This window comes from Sapajus apella, unplaced genomic scaffold (genome assembly GCF_009761245.1).
Source record: "Sapajus apella isolate SASKATOON/1434 unplaced genomic scaffold, GSC_monkey_1.0 scaffold123, whole genome shotgun sequence".
NCBI classification, from domain to species: domain Eukaryota; kingdom Metazoa; phylum Chordata; class Mammalia; order Primates; family Cebidae; genus Sapajus; species Sapajus apella.
The window spans coordinates 1,973,521-1,991,892 of NW_022437063.1; the positions used below are offsets into that span (position 1 = coordinate 1,973,521).

The 18,372-nt window shown below is 56.9% G+C and overlaps 1 protein-coding gene across 2 annotated transcripts in view; it reads left to right on the plus strand.

The window, feature by feature from the left end:
- PRR5 (proline rich 5) overlaps nt 1-18,372 on the plus strand; it is a 57,940-nt gene that overhangs the window by 34,382 nt on the left and 5,186 nt on the right. For both annotated transcript variants that reach the window (XM_032261423.1, XM_032261424.1), the window contains 4 exons: nt 752-832; nt 9,108-9,156; nt 12,349-12,406; nt 17,851-17,942. In XM_032261423.1, the coding sequence (XP_032117314.1) occupies nt 752-832; nt 9,108-9,156; nt 12,349-12,406; nt 17,851-17,942 (280 nt within the window). The remainder of the gene's footprint in view (nt 1-751; nt 833-9,107; nt 9,157-12,348; nt 12,407-17,850; nt 17,943-18,372) is intronic.

Consider the following 18,372-nt stretch of genomic DNA (forward strand, 5'->3'; position numbering starts at 1 on the left):
TTGGTTTTTGTGGAGAGTGAGCTACCACACCCTCGCCATGTTGCCCAGGCTGGTTTTGAACTCCTAGCCTCAAGCAGTCCTCCTGCCTTGGCCTCCCAGAGTGTTGGGATTACAGGTGTAAACCACCGTCCCCCGCTGCCACAGTTATTTCACATCACAACAGTCAAGGTGAGCAGCTGTAGCAGACACTGGTAACCCATGAGGCCCAAAAGATTTGCTTTCTATCCCTCTACAGAAAGCATTTCCAGCTCAGAGAGTTTTAACAAGCAGGGGCAGGAAGCATGAGGGAGTCGGGAGCTCCGCAGCTGGCTAGGGACACAGTGATGCTCCTGAACTCGGGTGCCCATGGAGGTGGAGAAGGGGCAGCAGTCCACAGGACCCACAGGACTTGGATGTGCTGGGCGTGGGAGAGGTGCCGGGGGTTTCATGGTTTCTGGCCTCGGCGGGGCAGGCTTAAGAACCCAGAATGGAAGCAGAGCTGGCTGAGGTTTGGCCACATGGTGTGTGTGCAGAGGGGATGGGAGTGAGGTCCCGTGGCGGTGACCAGGAGGGACCTGTTGATACTGGCTGGGCTCCAGCGAGGCCAGGCCGGGGGTGCAGGGCCTCGGAGTTGAAGTGGATATGAACAGGGTCCTCCAGGGATGGTGATCCTGCTCTTCTAAGAGAGAGGGAAAGAGGAAGGGGGTTCTGATGGTCAACCAGGGGGCTGTCAGACCTCGGGACTGCAGTGTTCTCTTCCCTGTGCCCACAGCATCCACAACGGGGTGATCGCTGTCTTCCAGCGCAAGGGGCTGCCCGACCAGGAGCTCTTCACCCTCAATGAGGGCGTCCGGTGAGTGCCTGTCCCACCTCGGGCCGGGGTTACTGAGCGGTAGAGAGGGCTAGGCCGGGAGTCAGAGGCCCCAGCCAGGCCCCTGACCCACTGGCCACACCTGGGCTTCCTCCCCCAGAGGCCATCTGTCAACAGGAGAGCAAGAAGTTAGCAGTGGCCACATGGGACCAGGACATGGTTTCCCGAGCTGCCATATGGGCCGTGACCTCTGCCACCCGCTTCAGGCCTGGTCGGCCTGCGCCCCCACCCTCCAGAGAAAGGTCTTGAAGGGGACGTGGGGTGGGGCTTGGACAGCGGCTGGAGATGTCGCCCACGGCCCCCACCAGTGAGGAGCATCATGAAGGATATTTATTCTGTTAAAGAGGAAGGACCCACCTGCCTAATGACGGGAGTGCCGCTCCCGGAAAAGCAGCTCCAGCCCTGCCGAACGCCCGTTTCCTGTGAATAGCCGGGAAATGAGGACTGCGAAGCAGCAGGCTGGACGCACACCCACTGAGCTGCCCCCGAGCCAGGTGGCAGGAGCTTCAGGGAGTCTACGGTTGCTGTTTGTAGTGGAGGAGGCCAAAGCTCAGAGAGGTCAAGAGACTCGCCCCAGGTCACACAGCTGCTCCAGGGAGGCGGTTCCCAGCCGTGCTGTTTCCCTTGGTCCTGACCCTGTTACCTTGTCCCTGTGTCAAAAGAATGCTGGCAAAATAGGCAGTCACCCTTTTCCCGGTTATTCAGGAGGAGAGTCAGTGGCCAGGCCAGATTTTCATACGTAGGCGCCCCACTCCACCCTGTGTGCCAGAGCTGAAAGGGCCCTTCCATGTGGGTAAACTGAGGCCCAATACATGCCACTTGCTCAGGGTATCCTGCTTGTCTCTGGCTCATCTGGCCAAGCCAGGGGTGGGGCTCCTGGAACTCATTTTCCTATTGAGCCTCTGCTTGGGAAAGAGGAGCCTAAAGGATCTACTGGGGGTTTGGGGTTTGATTTTGGGTTTGGGTTGGGTTTGGTTTGGTTTTTGAGACAGGGTCTCACTCTTGCCCAGGCTGGAGTGTGGTGGTGCCATCTCAGCTCACTGCAACCTCCGCCTTCTGGGCTGAAGCAGCTGTCCCACCTCAGGCTCCTGAGTGGCGGGGACTGCAGGTATGTACTACCACGCCTGGCTAGGTTTTTATTTTTTGTAGAAATAGGAGTCTCATTACCCAGGCTGGTCCGGAACTCCTGGACTCAAGCCATCCTCTAGGGAGGGTGGTCCTGCTCTTCTAAGAGAGAGGGAAAGAGGAAGGTCCTACAGGGATGGTGACCTCTGGCCTCTCAAAGTGTTGGAATTAAAGGTGTGAGCCACCATCCCCGCTAGCTGTGTGTTTAAACAACCGTAGAAAGAATTATTTTTAAATTTACGAGCCCAGCGGTAGGCACCGTCCCGAGCTTCGGACATCCTTCTCCCCTGACCCTCCTTGGTGTGAACGGCATTGGTAATTGGCTGATTCTTGCTGCTGCTCTCCATGGGGCTGACTCAGAGCAAGCGGCCTCCCCAGGAGTATATGTGGGGGTGGGGGCACAGAGAAGCTGCCCTGGGCCTCAGGGTCGCCTCGCCAGCCCCAGGCTTCTACCCAAGAAATGGGTAAAAATCGGGTATTGTGTAAGACCTTGAGCTGCTGGGCAGTTAGGTTGGGGCAACTTCTTTTAGCCAGTTCAAAATTAAGTGCTGGAATGCTTAAGTAATGGTAGCAGGGTTTTTACTGAAGCCTTGCTCTGTCCTAGCCTTGGATCGGGAGTTTCCACACCAAACCCATCCACGGCCTGGTGCAGTGGCTCATGCCTGTAATCTCAGCGTGCTGGGAAGCCTAACTTGGGGGATTACTAGAGGCCAGGAGTTTGAGGCCAGCCTGGGCAACAGAGCAAGACCCCTTCTCTATTAATATGTATTAACTTTTTTTTTTTTTTTTTTTGAGACGGAGTCTTGCTCTGTTGCCAGGCTAGAGTGCAATGGCGTGATCTCAGCTCACTGCAGCCTCCACCTCCCAGCAATTCTCCTGCCTCAGCCTCCTGATAGCTGAGATTACACAGGTGCACACCACCATGCCTGGCTAATTTTTGTATTTTTAGTAGAGATAGGATTTCACATGTTGGTCAGGCCGGTCTCGAACTCCTGACCTCATGATCTACCCACTTCAGCCTCCCAAGGTGCTGGGATTACAGGCGTGAGCCACTGCACCCACCCTGAATTAACGTTTTTTAAAAATAAATTTTAAAAATACTCATCCACTGCCGGGCGCGGTGGCTTACGCCTGTAATCCCAGCACTTTGGGAGGCCGAGGCGGGTGGATCACGAGGTCAAGAGCTCAAGACCATCCTGGTCAACATGGTGAAACCCCGTCTCTACTAAAAATACAAAAATTAGCTGGGCATGGTGGCGCGTGCCTATAATCCCAGCTACTCAGGAGGCTGAGGCAGGAGAATTGCCTGAACCCAGGAGGCGGAGGTTGCGGTGAGCCGAGATCGCGCCATTGCCCTCCAGCCTGGGTAACAAGAGCGAAACTCCGTCTCAAAACCATAAAAAAGAGAAAAATACTCATCCACTCTTCACTGCAGCACTGAGGAGTGGATGCCTTGTTATCTCCATTTTATGGAGAAGAGACTGAGGCACAGAGCAGTTGATCAAGGTCACAGGGCTAATAGTGGGCAGAGCTGGTGCTCAGGCCCCTGACTTCAGGGCCCCTGGATTGTTCAGCCCTCCACCCTACCCTGGCTCTTCTCAACAATGTGGCCACATTAAATTAAATGACTTTAGCCTGCACGTAGTGGCTTACCCTGTAATCCCAGCACTTTGGGAGGCCGTGGCAGGAGGGATTGCTTGCATTCAGGAGTTCAAGACCAGCCTACGCAACTTAGCGAAACCCCGTCTCTACCAAAATACAAAAAAATTAGCTGGGCGTGGTGGCAGGCACCTGTAATCCCACTCCGGAGGCTGAGGCAGGAGAGGTTGCTTGAACCTGGGAGGTGGAGGTTGCAGTGAGCCGAGATTGTGCCACTGTGCTCCAGCCTGGACAACAAGAGCAAAACTTTGTCTCAAAAAAAAAAAAAAGAAAAGAAACTTGAGTCTTGATCTGTGGCCCAGGCTGGAGTGCAATGGGGCAATCTCGGCTCACTGCAACCTCCACCTCCTGGGTTCAAGTGATTCTCATGCCTCAGTCTCCCAAGTAGTTGGAATTACTGGCATGCATCACCACACTGGGCTAATTTTTATATTTTTAGTAGAGACAGGGTTTCCCCATGTTGGCCAGGCTGGTCTCGAACTCCTGACCTCAAGTGATCTACCCACCTCAGCCTCCCAAAAGTGCTGGGATTACAGGGCTGAGTCACCACACCCGGCCTCATTTCTCTTAGGTTCGTATACCTAGCAGTGGAGTTGCCGGGTCCCTTGATAATTCTGTGGTTAGTCTTTTTGGGTCACTCTCGCCTGTCCCACAGCAGCTGCACCATTTCACTGTCCCACTTAGCAGGGTCTAAGCAGGGTGCGAGAGTTCAGTTTCTCCATGTTCTCACCAACACTTGTTAATTTCCAGTGCTTTCATTCCGAGAAGTGGCGTCTGTTTGTGGTTTTGATTTGCATTTTCCTGATGACTGGTGATGTAGAGCTTCTCTCCAGGTGTTTATTGGCCATTTAGATACCTTCTTCATTTCTCTGTCTCCCAATTTTTTAGGCAGGGGGAGTTTCGCTCTTGTTACCCAGGCTGGAGTGCAATGGCGCGATCTCGGCTCACCGCAACCTCCGCCTCCTGGGTTCAGGCAATTCTCCTGCCTCAACCTCCTGAGTAGCTGGGATTACAGGCACGCACCACCATGCCCAGCTAATTTTTGTATTTTTAGTAGAGACGGGGTTTCACCATGTTGACCAGGATGGTCTCGAGCTCTTGACCTCGTGATCCACCCGCCTCGGCCTCCCAAAGTGCTGGGATTACAGGCGTGAGCCACCGCGCCCGGCCTTGTCCAGCAGTTTTCTAGATCTCTTCTTTAATCACCTTTCTTTCTTCTAAGGTACAGAAATGGGCACATGCTGCATAATTATTCTTATGCCACCACACCTGGCTAATGTTTATATTTTTAGTAGAGACGGGGTTTTATTGTGTTGGCCAGGCTGGTCTTGAACTCCCAACCTCAAGTGATCTACCCACCTCAGCCTCCATAAAAAAAGAAAGTCTTTTTTCTTTTTTTTTTTTTTTTTAAGAGACTAGGTCTCAATCTGTGCCCAGGCTGGAGAGCAGTGGCATAAACATAGCTCACTACAGCCTGCAACTCGTGGGCTAAAGTGATGCTCCTACCTTGGCCTCCTAAGCAGTGGGGACTGCAGGTGCCCAGCACCAAGCCCAGCTAATTTGTTTTATTTTTTGTAGAGATGAGGTCTTGCTCTATTGCCCAAGCTGGCCTCAAACTTCTGGGCTCAAGTGATCCTCCTGCCTCAGTGTTGGGATTATAGGCGTGAGCCACTGCATCTGGCTGAGAAAACAAGAAAAAAATCTTAATCATGAAGTCACTCTCCGTCCAGAGGGCTGCTGGTTTAAGGACCCAAGCATTTTTTTTTTTTTTTTTTTTGGAGATGGAGTTTTGCTCTTGTTGCCCAGTCTGGAGCACAATGTCGCAATCATGGCTCACCCAACCTCCGTCTCCCAGGTTCAAGCAATTCTCCTGCGTCAGCCTCCCAAGGAGCTGGGATTACAGGCATGCGCCACCACACCCAGGTAATTTTGTATTTTTAGTAGAGACAGGTCTCTCAATGTTGGTCAGGCTGGTCTTGAACTCCTGACCTCAGGTGATCTGCCTGCTGGGACTTCCCGAAGTTCTGGGATTATAGGTGTGAGCCACCGTGCCCAGCCCACAAGCCTCTTTTTATCTTGATGGCTTTGGGTAACATTATCCCTAACAATGTCATGATGTGACCCACCCTCCTAGATGGAATCCGAGGCCCTGTCGCCCCGGTTGTGCTCAGTCATGAAGGCTGTTCCCCTGTGCTCAGTGGCCTGGGCTGCTCTTGCTGCCTGTGTTGTGCCAGGGTGTCCCTTTGGGGCAGCCTCTCTTCCAGCTTCCCATGTGGCTGATACTGGTCTGCCTTGGACCGTGAGAAGCTTGCATCTGAGTCCTCAGGGTGGTGCAGGAGCTCATGGACAGGAGCTCAGCCACCTGCTCTGGTCCCTCCAAGGCCTCTCCTGCTGGCTCCTAGCCAAGTCACAGAGGATCTGTCCCTGCTCAGCTCCAGCACTAGGTCCTGCTGGCGCAGCTGCTCCCAGGAAGCAGCAAATCCCGTGAACGGGTATCCTAGTCTCTACCTTCTGACCCCCCAGCTGTCTCTCTTGAGGCTGACACCCCAGATAACACCCAGGCTGTCCCCTCTGTGACCCGCAAGACCCTGGGGCCTGGGATTTGCTGCAGCCTCATCCCCTGGGCTCCCCTCCTGTGCTTTGAGGACACCCATGGCCCCTCTTCTCCCTCCCTGGCATGGTGTTCTCTTTATTCCCAGCAGACATGGGGCTGGCTTGGGGTTTCCCTTAGGGTGTGGTCCCAGCCCATGTTCAGCTCAGCTCAGGCCACGTGGCCATGCCTGCAGCCTGTCAACAGCAGGTCTCATGTTCAGGGCAGCAGTGCTGTTTGAATTTAAGTTACTTGACTTTTAAGTTTCCCACAATGCCAGACTGGGCAGGCCCTCTCCTCATGTCCTATAGGAAGGATGCCTGTTTTTAATGCTCAGGACTATGGCTCCAACCTTGGGTTCCCTGGTCCACCCTTTGACTTCGTCAGTACGCCCCCAGAGCCTCAGTCTCCCCATCTCTGGAATGAACATGGTTCCCATCTTGTAGGGCTTTTGTGTGGCTGGAGTTGGTGTCCTACCCCTCCCCTGCCTGGAAGGCGTCTCACAGGTCAGGAATGAGGGCATTCCAAGTGCTGGCGGCTGCCAGGTGGAAGTCACCTGTCCATTTAGCATTCATTGTGAGCACCATCTACCTGCAGGCTTGAGAGGTGGAGGAGGCGGTCAGCAACATTCCTAGCCAGAGGCAGTGGGGCCCCACCTGGCCACTCTGCCTCAGCCTGTGGTCGGTTCAGATCTGAGGCCGTGTCTGTGCTCTCACTGGGGTCCGGGATTGTTGGTGGGCATAGTACAAATGCGCAGATGCTCAGCCAGTCGTGCCCCTCACCCATGCCCAGAAAAGGGAGTGGGCTGAGTTCATTCGGTGTGAGCTGCTGGTTGAGAGGAACATCACAGGAGGCGAGGGGAGCCCGAGAGGTAGCCAGTGGATCGAAGCCACCCCAGGTAAGGCTTCATTAGGGCCACTCTGGGATTTCCAGCCCTTGTGAGCTGAGGGGCCTCTTGGTCCTGAAGAAGACATTCATTCATTCCTTCATCAGCATTCACACCCATGCTCATCATGGGCAGGGAGACGGTGAGGAAGGCTTTTCTGGGCTCCAGCTGCTGCTGATCCCAGTTAACCCCCAGGACCCTCTGTTACAGATGGAGGGTGTCCAGGTTCTTGGCGCTTTGAACAAAGAATTGGACAAAACACACAAAGAAAGCAAGAAAAGAATTCGGCAGCAAAAGCAGAGGTTTCTTGAAAAGGAAATCACACTCCACAGAGTAGGAGCAGGCCGAGCAAGCAGCTCAAGGGCCTGGTTGCAGAATTCTCTGGGGTTTAAATACCCTCTGGAGGTTTCCCATTGGTGACTTGGTGTACACACTATGTAAATAAAGTAGTGGCCTGCAGTCAGTCTGATTGGTTGCAGAAAGTGACCAATCAGAAGCTGAAGTGAAGCACCCTATGCAAATGTTCGATTGCTTGTGGAACACGACCAATCAGAAAGCTGAAGTGAAGTTAGAAAGTTATACTCCTATGCAAATGAAGACTGGGCCCAACAGTAGAGCCCTTTAGTTGTGCTGACAGGCAAGAGACCTGAGTCAGTGTACGTTATTCATCCGTTGTGCAAGCTTGGGTCCGTGGGTCAGATCCCCTGCCAGGGTCCGTCCTGCAGACCCCCGCTGCGTGACTGATGAAGAACATACTCAAACTCTGGTATTCAGTGAAAGAGTGGACTAGGAGGCCAGGCTGCTGACTGAGAGTTGTATAGCAGCCCCGCCCTCGTCTGCCAAACTCACATTTATTTAGTACAGATTAAATGACAAAGGTTTTGTCAACGGCCAAAACTTTTGTCAGAATGTTGAAAGCTGTTTTACTGTTGGTTATAAACATACCCAACATGTTTTCCTGTTTGGTTAGAACCAGATAGAGAAATGAAAAAGAGTGTATGGAAAAATGAATATTGAGTGCACTGTAATTTAAAACGTTGGGGCCAGGTGCAGTGGCTCACGCCTGTAATTCCAGTACTTTGGGAGGCCAAGGTGGGTGGATCACTTGAGGTCAGGAGTTCGAGACCAGCCTGGCCAACTTGGTGAAACCCCCGTCTCTACTAAAAAATACAAAAATTAGCCTTGCTGGTGGCGCACACCTGTAGTCCCAGCTACTCGGGAGGCTGAGGCAGGAGAATTGCTTGAACCTGGGAGGTGGAGGTAAGATTTCTGGTGTATTTGTCAGGAGTCATGTTGAGGGCCTCTGCGCTGGCAGTGCCTGTGTGCTTTCAGCCTGGCTGATGTGGAATGTGATGCTCCCGTTCTCTTGGGCCCTGGAGGTGTGCAGGGAGGGAAGGAGGAATTGTCAGCGCTGAGTGTAAAGGACAGGGTTCAGATCTCTGCTCTGGCGTGTCCCATGTGGCCCTGGTCTGGTCTCTTGACCTCTGCGAGCCTCTCTCACCTCCCCTGCAATAAAAGGAGAGCTCCAGTTCATGCCTGCAGCTGGGTTGGTGACTGAATGAGCTTCCCTGGAATAAAGAGGAGACGCTTGGGAAGACGCTCTGCAGCGGGGGAGAGGAGGAGCACTTGGCATCAGGGATTTGGGCAGGTGGAAGGTGGGAACAAACCAAGTGTTGCAGGCCCAGCCCCACCAGGTGTCTCTCCAGAAAGTGTGAGATGCAGAGGCCACTGTTTACCCTCTGAGGCCCCCTCAGCTTCCTCTGCTGTGAAAGGGATGCAGGGACCTAGTTGATGAGCCATAGCTGCGTCCCATGCAGGCCCGGGATGTGTGACCCAGCCCCTGCAGGTCTGGATGGGTGGGATTTGTCCACTCCCCATGTTTTTGGGCTGAGCAGGCTGGTCTCCCGCTGCCCAAGAGGCTCCTACCCCAGTCCCTGGGTCCCCCATCTGGTGCCGTGGAGTCTGGGACTCACTCTTGTCTCCCCTCCCACCCATAGGCAGCTGCTGAAGACAGAGTTGGGGTCCTTCTTCACGGAGTACCTGCAGGTAGGTGGGTCTAGCTCCAGCCAGGCTGGGCCTGCCTCATGAGCCGGCCAGAGAGGACCGGGGTCCGCCTGTGCCCGGGGGTGTGGTGCGCCGGCTCTTCTGCTGTCTTCCTGTGGTTCCAAGGACCTGCCTGGTTTCCTGTGTAGCCACACGGATTGTTGTGGAGGTTAAATGATAAGACACGCTCTGTAGTCCAGGCTGCAGTGCAACAGCGCAATCTCAGCTCACTGCAACCTCCGCCTCCTGGGTTCAAGCAATTCTCCTGTCTCCGCCTCCCCAGGTGCTGGGATTACAGACAGCCACCATCGTGCCCAGCTAATTTTTGTATTTTTGTAGAGACAGGGTTTCGCCACGTTGGCCAGGCCAATCTCGAACTCCTGACCTCAAGGCAGTCCGCCCGCCTCAGCCTCCCAAAGTGCTGGGATTACAGGCGTGAGCCACCGCAGCCGGCTGAGATGTGGTGAATTGTTAGCTCTGTGCCTGGCACATGATCGCCTCCCACTGGTTGCAATGATGTCCCTCCCCCCAGACTCCCGGGATGTCAGTCTAGGTTTGGGGCATGCGTGGCCCAGTGACCTGAGCTGCGCGGTGGTGATGGTGGTTGTGCCATCAACATCACCCACAGTGCCTGTCCCCGGTGCTCAGCAGCTCACCTTTGCTGCGCCCCATCCAGCAAAAAGGCCTGTACTGTCGATGCACACACATGCAGTATGGTGGAACCTGGCACTCAGAGAGGTGACGCAACCTGCCTGAGGTCACACAGGGAGAAAGGGCAGCCAGTGAGGCCTGGCCCAGTGCCCCTTTAGCTGTCAGGGCTGTGGTGGTGCCCAGGGCCCTGCTCACTGCAGGGACATCTCGTGCAGGCTGGGAGCGAGGCACCTACCTTGCCCATTGGGTGGGGTGAGGATGTGCCTGTGGTCCTTCAAATCATACTGTTTTAGGGGTTTTTTTTAAAATATTGACCAGGTGCAGTGGCTCATGCCTGTAATCCCAAAACTTTGGGAAGCTGAGGCAGGTGGCTCGTGAGGTTAGGCGTTCGAGACCAGCCTGGTCAACGTGGTGAAACTCCCATCTGTATTTAAAAAAAATACAAAAATTAGCTGAGTGTGGCGGCAGGTGCCTGTAATCCCAGCTACTCGGGAGGCTGAGGCACAATCGTTTGAACCCAGGAGGTGTAGATTGCAGTGAGCCGAGATCACGCCACTGCACTCCAGCCTGGGTGACAGGGCAAGACTCCGTCTCAAAAAAATATATATGGTTACTTAACAGCTTTATTGAGGTATAATTCACATGCCATATAATTCACCCATTTAAAGTGTACAATTTTTTTTTGTTTTTTTTTTTATTGAGACAGAGTTTCACTCTGGTTACCCAGGCCGGGGACAATTGGCTCAATCTTGGCTCACCACAGCCTCCGCCTCCTGGGTTCAAGCAATTCTCCTGCCTCAGCCTCCTGAGTAGCTGGGACTACAGGCGTGCGCCACCATGCCCAGCTAATTTTTTTTGTATTTTTAGTAGAGACAGGGCTTCACCGTGTTGACTAGGATGGTCTCGATCTCTTGACCTAGTGATCCACCCGCCTTGGCCTTCCAAAGTGCTAGGATTATAGGCGTGAGCCACCGCGCCTGGCCTTAAAGTATACAATTTAATGGATTTTAGTTGTTTCTTTTTTTTTTTTTTTTTTTTTTTAAAGATGGGGTTTCACCATGATGGCCACGCTGGTCTTGAACTCCTAACCTCAGGTGATCCACCCACCTTGGCCTCCCAAAGTGCTAGGATAGGATTACAGGTGTGAACCACCGCACTCAGCCGAGTTGTTGTGTCTTTTGAGACAAGGTCTCGCTCTGTCGCCCAGGCTGTAGGGCAGTGGCGTGATGACGGCTCAGCCTCCCGGGCTCAAGAGATCCTCCCACTTCAGCCTGCTGAGTAACTGGGACCGCAGGCACGTGTCACCACCCCTGGCTAATTTTTCAATTTTTTGTAGAGATGGGGTCTTGCTCTGTTGCCCACAGCCTAGTCTTGAACCCCTGGGCTCAAGCGATCCTCCTGTCTCAGCCTCACAAAATGCTGGGATTACAGGTGTGAGCCACTGCGCCTGGCCAGTTTTTAATATATTCACAAAATGGTACAACCGTCACCCCATCTAATTCTGAGACTTTTTCATTATGCCAAAAAGAAACCCTGCACCCATAAGAGTCTCTCCCCTTACCTCCCACTTAGCAGGAGGCAACTGCTCATCCATAGTCTGTCTCTGGATTTGCCAATTCTGTACACTTCTTTTTTTTTTTTTTTTTTTTCTGAGCTGGGAGTTTTGCTCTTGTCGCCCAGGCTGGAGTGCAGTGGTGTAATCTCGGCTCACCACAACCATCTCCACCTCCCAGGTTCAAGCAATTCTCCTGCCTCAGCCTCCCAAGTAACTGGGATTACAGGCATGTGCCACCACACCCGGCTGATTTTAGATTTTTAGTAGAGACAGGGTTTGTTCATGTTTTTCAGGCTGGTCTCAAACTTCCGGCCTCAGGTGATCTGCCCACCTCGACCTCCCAAAGTGCTGGGATTGTGAGCCACCGCACCCGGCCAATTCCGTACATTTCATATCAGTGACACCACAAGGCCTGTGGGCTTTTATCTAGACCCTTTCACTTAGCACCAAGTTCTTTCTTGTTGGAGCACAAGTCAGTGCTTCATTTTTTTGTTGTGGATGGGCCACATTTGTGGTCCATTATTTCACTGCTGGACGCTTGGATTGCTAAGACCACACGTGGTTCTCAGCTAAGCCTCCCTAGGCAGTGCGCGCAGGGTCCCTGAGGTGGGGTGGCAGCTGGTGGGCCCAGCCTTTGGTAATCAGAGTCCTCTCTTGCTGCAAAGTCCTTTCTTCACTGTGGGACATGCCAGGCATCCTCCTGCCCAGCTGAGCCCAGTGCAAGGGGCTCTAGGATCTGCCCACCTCGTGGGATGTCCCTGTGGCCACCTCCCGTCTCGTGACAACCCGGGGTTGGGTCAGCTGTTGCACCCTGGGTGAGCTGACACTCAGGCCCTGCAGCAGGTGAGCTGTGGGAACTCGCTGAGTCTTCTCCCGCTTTAAGCCTTAGCTGCTCACTGGTGGACGGACTCCTGGGGGCCCTGCCGGCCAGGACACCCCAGGGCACTCACCCACAGGGACGGTGACAGCCCCTCTGTGTTTACCTTCAGAACCAGCTGCTGACAAAAGGCATGGTGATCCTTCGGGACAAGATCCGCTTCTACGAGGGTGAGTTCAGGCCCCATGGCGGCCGCTCGGGCCCTGCTGGGTGTCGGCTGGCTGCTGGACTGCTGGGCCTCATGATGTCGGGGCTCTGGGTGCGAGGTGTGGCTCTCTGGTCTAGAGGGCTTGGAAGGGCCACAAATAGCCTCAGGGCAGCAGGGCCGGGACCCCTACCCAGAGGGGGCCCTGGGAGAGAGTCTGCCCTCAGCCCCTCAAACTTGCTGGAGCCCAGGAAGGCTGTGAGATGTCAGGGAGAAGGTCCCCGCTTCCCTTCGGCCTTCTCAAGGCCCTGAGGTCCCCGCCGGCCTCGCTGTGCTGCTTGGGCTTCCTGTGGCTGAGAGCCTCGGGCAGTAGCACAGGTGTGGTCCTTGGAGGAGTGAGCTGTCCTGGGAGCAGGTTCCGGCGATGGGGGCCGCTCAGCTCCGTGGAGGCTGCTTTGCTCGGGCTGTGCTGAGCGCCCGGCCCCGTGCTGGGATCGGGCCTGCGCTCTGCCCGTATGTTGAGCACCTGTGCGCTGGACACCAGGCATGTGCGTCCTCTCTGCTGGACTGTCCCTAGTGTTTCACATCTTCTAACTCGTGATTTCCACAACCCTGTGCAGAAACCACCATTGTTAGCACCGCTGAACATATGGGGGAAGTGAGGCACGGTGTCCCGCCTGGGCCACATGGCTGCTCCGTGGCAGAGCCAGGGTGCCAAGCAGGCCACTGGCTCCCAAACCCACACTCTTCACTCTGCTGCCCCAGGCTCCTCCTCAAGGCCCCCCTCTGACCCTGGGAAGAAGGGCTTGTTAGCCCAGTCCACAGAGGAGGACACAGGCCCGGCGGCGTCGCATGTTCTGGCTGAGCCTGGAGCTGCATGTCGTGGTCTTCCCTCACCTCCACTGCACCTGTTGAGTGGGGCCAGCCAAGACAGGAACACTAGAAAGGCTCTGAGAACCGTCAGACGGCTGGGGAGACACAGGAGGTCTGGGATGGCTTCCTGGAGGAGGCAGCCTCCAGGCTGGCAGGACAGAGCTGTGAGCTTTTGGCACCTGAGGAAGATGCCCGCCCACGCCCCTCTCCTGACACGGCACATTCCGGTGGTGCCTGGGCTTCCCACCAGCTCTGGCCCAGGGGAGCCGGGGCTCTTGGAGAAGGGAGCTTTGTGTGGCTTGAGTGGAGCTCTGCCCAGAGCAGCCGGGTCTGCCAGCCCTCCCAGCAGAAGGGGCGGAGGGCAGCCCTGGGAGGCCCCACCTAGGAGCCCAGCATCCCCTTCCACCTTGCCAGCCCTAACTGGCCTCCCCAGGCCTTAGGGACAGGCATTGAGCTCTAGGCTGGGAGTCCAAGGCCCTGACCTGCAGTTCCATGTAACTGCAGACACAGGGTTTCCTCACCGGCTTCGGTATCCCTGTCGTAGCAATGTGGGGCTGAACAGGCTCTGTCTATGTCAGTGCTCTCTCCATGTCAGGCCCAGGTGACCTCTGGGGGCCCAGAGGTGGAGGAGACCAGGCCCTGCCTTATAGGGACTCGCAGCCCAATTAGGGATACAGACACGCACCGGAGGGTGACAGTCCAGTGTGACGAATGTCATTGTGAAGGAATGTCCTGGGGAAGGAAGGGTTCATTCCACCTTGGCAGTCAGAGAGGGCTGCATGGAGGCAGTGGCCCTTGAAAGTATGGCCTCAGAATGTGGTCTGTTGAGGGGGATGTCTGGTCCCTTTCAGCCCCCATGCAGTGGGGACATAGCCAACTCCGCTCTCTAATGGGCAGCCTCAGGAGCCGCCCCCTTCCTGCTCCCCGCCCCTGTGTGGGTTCCAGTGGGAGCTCTTCCCCTTGAACCTACTCCTTGTAGCTGTCCCTGCAGAGCATGTGACTGCCAGAGGGGGGTGATGGCTCCCCATGGGGCAACTCCAGGACCTTGCCCCCTGCCCCTTCTCAGCCTCCAGCGAGGCCTTGGACTTCAGCCCCTGGACAGAGCAGGTCCTAGAAATGGAGGTCCTGGAAGAGCAGCCTGGAGGTAGAGGGCTCCCTCCCTAGGAAGGGGAGGAAGGCTGGACCTTGGCTGGGGTTGTGGTTTGATGGCCTCCGTGTGCGGCTTAAGGGACACTCGGCAACTCTGGGGAGGAGCTTCTGGTCCTCTGCTGGGCCCCGGGGTCTGCCGTCGCACATCCGCCAGGGAATCCAAACCCAGTGTGGGTCACGTGGCCGAGCCGTGCTGCCGGCAGCCTTGCATACTTGCCTCCGTGCCTGTGCCTCAGCCGTCCCCGCGCCAGACACCCCTGACCTGCGCCACCCAGCTCGTGGCTTTTGTCACAGCCCTGTGGTCCTCATGGTTCTTGGGTCTCCCGACGGGCTGAGACTGGCTTTCCAAGGCCTGCACATTTCCAAGGCCTGCACAGGTTCCTCAGCACTTGGATAAAGAAAGAACGGTGTGGTGGCTCATGGCTGTAATGCCAGCACTTTGGGAGGCTGAGGCGGGTGGATCACAAGGTCAAGAGTTCGAGACCACCCTGGCCAGTATGGTGAAACCCCGTCTCTACAAAAAGTACAAAAATTAGCCATGCATGGTGGCAGGCACCTGTAATCTAGTGTTCCTGTCTTGGCTGAGGCAGGAAAATCACTTGAACCCAGGAGGCGGAGGCTGCAGTGAGTCAAGATCGCACCAGTGCACTCCAGCCCGGGCGACAGAGTAAGACTCCATCTCAAAAAAAAAAGGAAAAAGGAAAGACGGACACTGGCCTGCGTCCACAGTGAGAACCCCAGGGTGGGAGCCAGTGCGGAGCCGAGGTTACTGTGGGCCACTCGTCTGCATCATCAGCCCCTGCTACTGCCGGGCTGGAGCCAAGACACGGTGCGCACGCACCCCTGTCCTGTCCCGCCGGCCGCAGACACCCAGCGCTATTTCATCTCAGCCTTCAGCCTGCCGGCGTGGGGACATGTCTCACGCCCCTCATAGCGAATGCCACTGAGTCACCTGGAGGAACTTCCTGAGGTTGCCCCATGCCTCCGACTAAGCCTGGCCAACCCCACTGCCCCACAGAGGGGCCCCCACAGGACGGTCCCCGGCAGAGAGCCCCGCCAGCCACGAGGCTGCCCTTCCTGGCCTCTCGTCGCCATGTGGATCCGGCTGGGGCCGAGATTCTGTTTTACAACATCTGCCTTCCGCAGCATTTCCGCCCCGTGGGCTGGAGAACGGCCTGGGCTCAGCAGAATGCGGGCCTGGCCAGTGCCCAGAGCCACCCCCAGGCCAGCCTGGGGACTGAGCCGGCTTTCTTCCTGCCGCGGCGGCGGAGGGGAACTGAAGGGACTGTGTGGGAGCACCGTTCAGTGGGGCGGTGAGCATCCACCCATCCCAGGCATTCCTGCTGGCCCCCATCGCCCTCGGAGCCAGGTGTGTGCTGCCCAGGGCAGAGGGCCGGCCACCTGGCTGGGAGCCAAAGATGGGGCCCAGTCTGGCTCACCCCCAGCCCCCTTAGCCCCTGGGGCTGCCCCTGTCTGGGTCCTGCTCCTACTGCCCTAGAACCTACATGAACCTGGGGGCTTTCAGGAGTGGGGACAGGGCCCAAAGAGTGAGGAAAAGAGGCAAAGGTCCCTGTTCAGCTTCCGCGTTCCCATGGAAACCTCGAAGCAGTTCTGGCTCGCCGTGCAGCCTCAGAGATGGCCAGAGACTCAGAGGCACCCACACCAAACTCTCACCAGTTGCTCATCTGGCTTCCGGGGGACAGCAAAGGCCTTCGGGACATGTCCTGGGACTGCATCCCTGGACCCAGCAGCTGTCATCCCAGCTCCACTCAGTCCAGGCAGAAAGGCCAAGGGTTTTGCACGCTGCCCCTCCCACCGGAGCCCAGAGCCAGGTCGGGCAGCTGTCCCTCTCCCACAAGGATCACTGGCCCAGTGGATGGCACTGTTCTTCCCAGGGCCAGCAGAGCTCATACCGGTGTCTGCTACCCACATACCTTCTTCAGAGGTTCACCTGTCACAATGTGTCCCCACACCCTTCAGTCTCGCAAGCCCAGCTCCTGTAGCCAGCTTGGGTCACGCAGGACCCTCCTGCAGGAAGCCCTCCCGGCCTGACCCCCTGCACCCTCTTCTCCCTTGGACGTGGTGCTGCTGTTGGAAGTGGTTTCCGTGGCTCCCCAGACCTCCCCACAGACAGCCTGGGCGGGGCTGGTCCCCCAGCCACGGACCCTGGTGCACCCTTTTCTCGGAGGCTCAGCCTCTGTCTGCTCGGTGGGGGTCGGTTACTCGTAGCCACTGCCCTTATGATCCTGTTCAATGTCCCACTTCCCTGCCGTGTGATGGATGGGCAGCCGTTTGGGTCCCCAGTGCCCAGCATCAGGGCTGGCACAGAGTAAGTGCTCTGTGAATGTTTGTTGGAGGGGCAGGCACGGTGGGGGAAGGAGGGAGGGGCCGGTAGGTAGGTGAACTCGGTGCTTAGCCAGGTTGTTAGGAGGATCATGAGACTCGGATGTGTCCTGCCAGGCGCACCTGTGTGGTTCTCACCTGTGTGGGTCTCACCTGTGTGGTTCTCACCTGTGCCGGGCGCACCTGTGTGGTTCTCACCTGTGCCAGGCGCACCTGTGTGGTTCTCACCTGTGCCGGGCGTACCTGTGTGGGTCTCACCTGTGCCGGGGGTACCTGTGTGGTTCTCACCTGTGCCGGGCGCACCTGTGTGGTTCTCACCTGTGCCGGGGGTACCTGTGTGGTTCTCACCTGTGCGGGTCTCACCTGTGCCGGGGGTACCTGTGTGGGTCTCCCCTGTGTGGGCCTCCCCTGTGCCGGGGGTACCTGTGTGGGTCTCACCTGTGCCGGGGGTACCTGTGTGGGTCTCACCTGTGCCGGGGGTACCTGTGTGGTTCTCACCTGTGCCAGGCGTACCTGTGTGGGTCTCACCTGTGCCGGGGGTACTACCTGTGTGGGCCTCCCCTGTGCCGGGGGTACCTGTGTGGGTCTCACCTGTGCCGGGGGTACCTGTGTGGGTCTCACCTGTGAAGATCTTACCTGTGACAGTCTTAACTGTGTGGATCTCCCCTATTTGGGTCTCCCCTGTGTGGGTCTCACCTGGGCCAGGCATACCTATGTGGATCTCCCCTGTGTGGGTCTCACCTGTGCCTGGTGTACCTGTGTGGGTCTCACTTGTGCAGGTCTGGTGTGTGATAAAGGCCTGGGAACTGCCAGGAGCAGCTGCTGAGCCAAGCCTGCTGTGCCTTAGTCTCCTTTCATGCCCTGAGCTCTGGGAGGTTGACCCCATTACCTCCCCATTTTATAAACGGGAAGACAGGTTAAGCAGTGGGCCCAGGACCGCAGAACTGCTGAGCTGTGGAGCTGGATGGCGACCTTGGGCAGGTGCTTCCAGGGGCCTAAGCCCAGGCCCTCTGCTCCTGCATCCTCTGACACCCCATCCTGGGTGAGCTGAGGCGTCTGCCGGAGCCAGTTCAGGCCAGGTGGTGACGGCCCCCATGCCCACAGGACAGAAGCTGCTGGACTCACTGGCGGAGACCTGGGACTTCTTCTTCAGTGACGTGCTGCCCATGCTGCAGGCCATCTTCTACCCAGTGCAGGTGGGCGCCCCAGCCTGGGGAGGGAGCCCAGTGCCCCTGCTGTGCCCACCCTGGTCTCACTGTAAGAGAACAGCTGCCAGGCTCAGGGACATACCCACCTGCTCTCCTCTGCACTGCCCTGCCCTGCGCTGCCCTGCCCTGCGCTGCCCTGCCCTGCCCTGCGCTGCCCTGCCCTGCGCTGCCCTCCCCTGCCCTGCCCTGCCCTGCGCTGCCCTCCCCTGCCCTGCCCTGCCCTGCACTGCCTTCCTCTGCCCTGCCCTGCCCTGCCCTGCGCTGCGCTGCCCTCCCCTGCGCTGCCCTGCTCTCCCCTGCGCTGCCCTGCTCTCCCCTGCGCTGCCCTGCTCTCCCCTGCACTGCCCTCCTCTGCGCTGCCCTCCCCTGCACTGCCCTGCTCTCCCCTGCGCTGCCCTCCCCTCCCCTGCGCTGCCCT